This window comes from Gymnoscopelus microlampas (genome assembly GCF_963454915.1).
Source record: "Gymnoscopelus microlampas genome assembly, chromosome: 17".
Taxonomy (NCBI): domain Eukaryota; kingdom Metazoa; phylum Chordata; class Actinopteri; order Myctophiformes; family Myctophidae; genus Gymnoscopelus; species Gymnoscopelus microlampas.
Genome location: NC_139954.1, coordinates 37242194 through 37245768, shown reverse-complemented (window position 1 = coordinate 37245768; position 3575 = coordinate 37242194). Strand labels below are relative to the sequence as shown.

The 3575-nt window shown below is 45.5% G+C and overlaps 1 protein-coding gene across 1 annotated transcript; it reads right to left on the bottom strand.

Moving 5' to 3' along the window:
• Positions 1–986: 986 nt before the first annotated feature.
• Positions 987–2546, bottom strand: olig2 (oligodendrocyte lineage transcription factor 2; the record flags this gene model as incomplete). The annotated part of the gene is made up of 2 exons (XM_084085030.1): positions 2459–2546; positions 987–1921 (listed from the first exon to the last, which is right to left on the bottom strand). Exon 2 carries the CDS (start codon positions 1905–1907, stop codon positions 987–989), a length of 921 nt encoding a protein of 306 aa, XP_083941156.1. The 5' UTR covers positions 1908–1921; positions 2459–2546.
• Between the last annotated feature and the right edge of the window lie 1029 nt (positions 2547–3575).

Here is a 3575-nt window from a genome sequence, read left to right as displayed (position 1 = left end):
CAAGTTTAGCCACGTGGGGGCTTGGCAGTGACAAGATAAACAACAACATGACAGTATGAGGCTGATAAAGCAGGTGCAACATGGTAACTGTGACTGAAAGACACCCCAAACATTAACAATTGTCTAATATAAAATATCTCATACTATATAAACAGAATAACCAATCTACAATATTTACACTCTACATTTGTTCCTTCAAGTTGGGATGAAACTTCGGGGAGCTTCAACTCTGGCTCAGAGCAAGGAAAGGCAAACTATAAAATAAAAGGACAGAACAGAACAGAACAGAACAGAACAAATAAAGAAACAGTAACATTTGCATTAACAGTTGTTTCAATTCGTTGTGTTTTTTTGGGGGGGGGGGGACTCTGACTGTAAAGAAAACCTGTTATCATCAGTTAACCGCTAGAAACAAGTTAGAAACAAAGCACAGCATACTCCACGTGCACGCAACGTATTCACCAACAGAGATAAATAAACAAAAACATCGTTAGCCTCATTGCATATTTGCGAAGTCATTTTTTGGCCAAATTGACATTTCTGCCTAACTCTACTCTCCTAACACTGCATGCTGCTTCATTGTGCCTTATTGCCTATGTCCTCAGCCTATATCAGAATGCCTGTTGAATTCCAAAATGACTTAGGCAGAAAGTGCTTTTAAGTCAACTTTTTGATTTTTTGAATGTAACAAGCATTCTGATAGCCCAAGAACATAGGCAATTAGGCAGGGTGGAGAAGCAGTGTTAGGAGAGTATAGTTAGGCAGATATAAATAAATGCATACAGACATGACTTAGGCAGAATTCGTTTTTTTCCCCTCATGAAGCAGAAAGTGTTTTTTTTTTCTTCTTTCCTGAAAACCTTAAAAATATGACTCATAGCAATTATGCTATGAGGCTAACGACACGTTGACATGGTTTTTCTGAAACACTCCTCCTGCTGTCAATGGAGCACAAGTTCGTCCCTATATCGCTCTAACAATGATAGTCACTTTGAATCGGTCGTGAGCCGCGGCATCACGGAGCTCATGCCGGACACATGTGGAGGAGGTGGCACCACTTGGCACATGCTACACGGACAGGGCATCCCCGTGGCGCCGACGCCCCAGTGCTGGAAGCTGCTCCCCAGGGGGCCCGCTCCGCCCGCACCGGGGGCCTTCAGGAGTCCGTGGTGGTGGTGGTGAGGTCTGACCGGGGTCAGGGTGGGGATGCCGGGGGGCGCGGAGGACAGCGACGCGGTCGACACGACGGGCGGAAGCAGCGGGTGGTGCACCACGGCCGGGTGAGAGGCGTGGGAGACGGGCACCGGCAGCGGCCCGCCGTGCGTCATGGTGCCGCAGGCGGAGGGGTGGAAGCCGGTGACGTGGTGGTGTCCGCCGCCGCCGCCGTGGCCGTAGATCTCGCTGACCAGCCGCTTCATCTCCTCCAGCGAGTTGCTCAGCATCAGGATGTAGTTCCTGGCCAGCAGCAGCGTGGCGATCTTGGAGAGCTTGCGCACCGACGGGCCGTGCGCGTAGGGCATGACCTCGCGGAGCCCGTCCATGGCCACGTTGAGGTCGTGCATCCTCTTCCTCTCGCGGCTGTTGATCTTCAGGCGGATGTGCTGCAGCTCGCCCTCCGACAGCAGCTTGCGGTCCTTCTTGGAGAGCATCCTGAGGGAGTTGAGCGAGTCGTCGTCGTCGTCGTCGTCCATGTCGTTGCTGCAGAGGGAGCGCATGTCGGCGGGGATGAGGTGGTGGCTGATGTCCGGCGGAGAGTCGCTCTGCGTGGACGACACGGTCCCCCCGGAGGAGAAGCCGTGCACGGACTTCTTCTTCATGGCCGACAGGAAGATGTGGTGGTGGTCCACCACCTCGGGAGAAGACGGTCTGCTGGACACACGGCTGGCATCGGAGTCCATGGTCCTCATTTAAGCACAAGTTTCTATAAGAACGGGGAACACAATGTAAGTCAACTTTATAAGAAAAAGTGGTTGCGCATCGACAATGGGGTTTCTCAGTGGAGTGCTAGACCCAAAATCCAGTATAGATATAAAAAGTAGGAATTGAAAAAATCCCCAATTTTTTTTATTGGCACGCACACTTCAAGGTTGAGTAGGTCAACTTTATTCAAATTAATAGATTTGGCGATTCAAACACGCAGTGTAGATTTAGGTCATGTCTACATGGAGAAAATTGCCGATAGGCTACATTAAATATATGGCATTGTCGAAAGATGAAAGTGAAGACACGCTTGAAGTCTAAATATCAACTCTCAGCATGCATAAGCATAACAACAACACACTGCAAACTTTTTCTTACTTGTGTACAGTTGACCATGTATCTGAATTGTATTAATTTCATTGTTTTTATTAGTATTATTGTTCGTTCTTAAAAAATAATAATCTCGAAATGTAGCATTTTGCGATTTTGCGTTACAAATAAATTATCATTATTATTATTATTGCAATTGCAAACCTACCGTGGAAAGAATTGTCCAAGCACGATGAAGAGAAAACGTGATGCTGGATCCACTTGTTATAGTTAGACCTACTACTCCACAGATCGCATCTGACAGCCCTTTTGGCCGCCTGGGCACGACCACAGGTTCTTATAGTGGGCTGCGGCATGGAGGGGCCGTGGTGTCACCAGGCTGTCCCCGAGGCCTCTCCACCAACCAATGAGCTTCCACGGAGGGATGTGAGGGGAGGAGGATGGAGGACCAGAGGCCCCTCTCCTCCCGTCTGATGTAATTACAAAGAAACACTATCTTCATTAAATGAATTAGACACACTCCCGCATATGGCTTCTTGAGAAAATGTTGCTTGTGCACATATTCATTTTATTATTATGGCCTAACGAAACGAACAAATAGAACGACTATAAACTATTCTCTTAAAGGCCTATTTAAAGTTTAGTATTAGTCAATCGCAGAAAATATAATGTTAGGCAATGCTTTACATAATTTAAGTTTTGTTTTCGTTTTTATTTGTTTTTAACAGCAAATTATAGGCTATGATGAGTCTATTTAAAATTTTGAAACGACGCTGCACCGAATAATTCATGATCTATTATTATTTGATTATTACGGGCAATAAAATATAGACATATTAATAAACACAGTTTAAATGTTTATACTATTCTGTGTCTCATCAGAAAGGTGCTTGATTTTTGCGTCCCTCTGCTTTCAAAAGAAAATTACATTTAAAAATACATATTTTATAGTTAAACATTTAAGCACAGACAAAAAAAATACGTCGTCCGTCCCTTGAAACAAAACAAGTTCAAAGCCTATAGATATATGAGCTAAGCGTAATGCAATATGTTGCTGGTTGCAGTTGGAGACAGTTAATAAGGTGCTTATTGTTTTAACCCATCACCCCCATACACCCCCTGCGGGCGCCCAGCAGCTGATGGCGCCTTTTTAAGCGCATTTTTAACGTTAATAAATGAAGCGTGCAAAATGCTTTTTAACGGTTATGATGATCTGTGAAATTTCAATTAGTGCAGCATGGACCCATTGCAGTGTGGCCCTCTGTTGGCTGTAAAGACAGGCTTTAGCAGAAGGTGCACATAGGCCAGTGGTTCTCAAACAAACG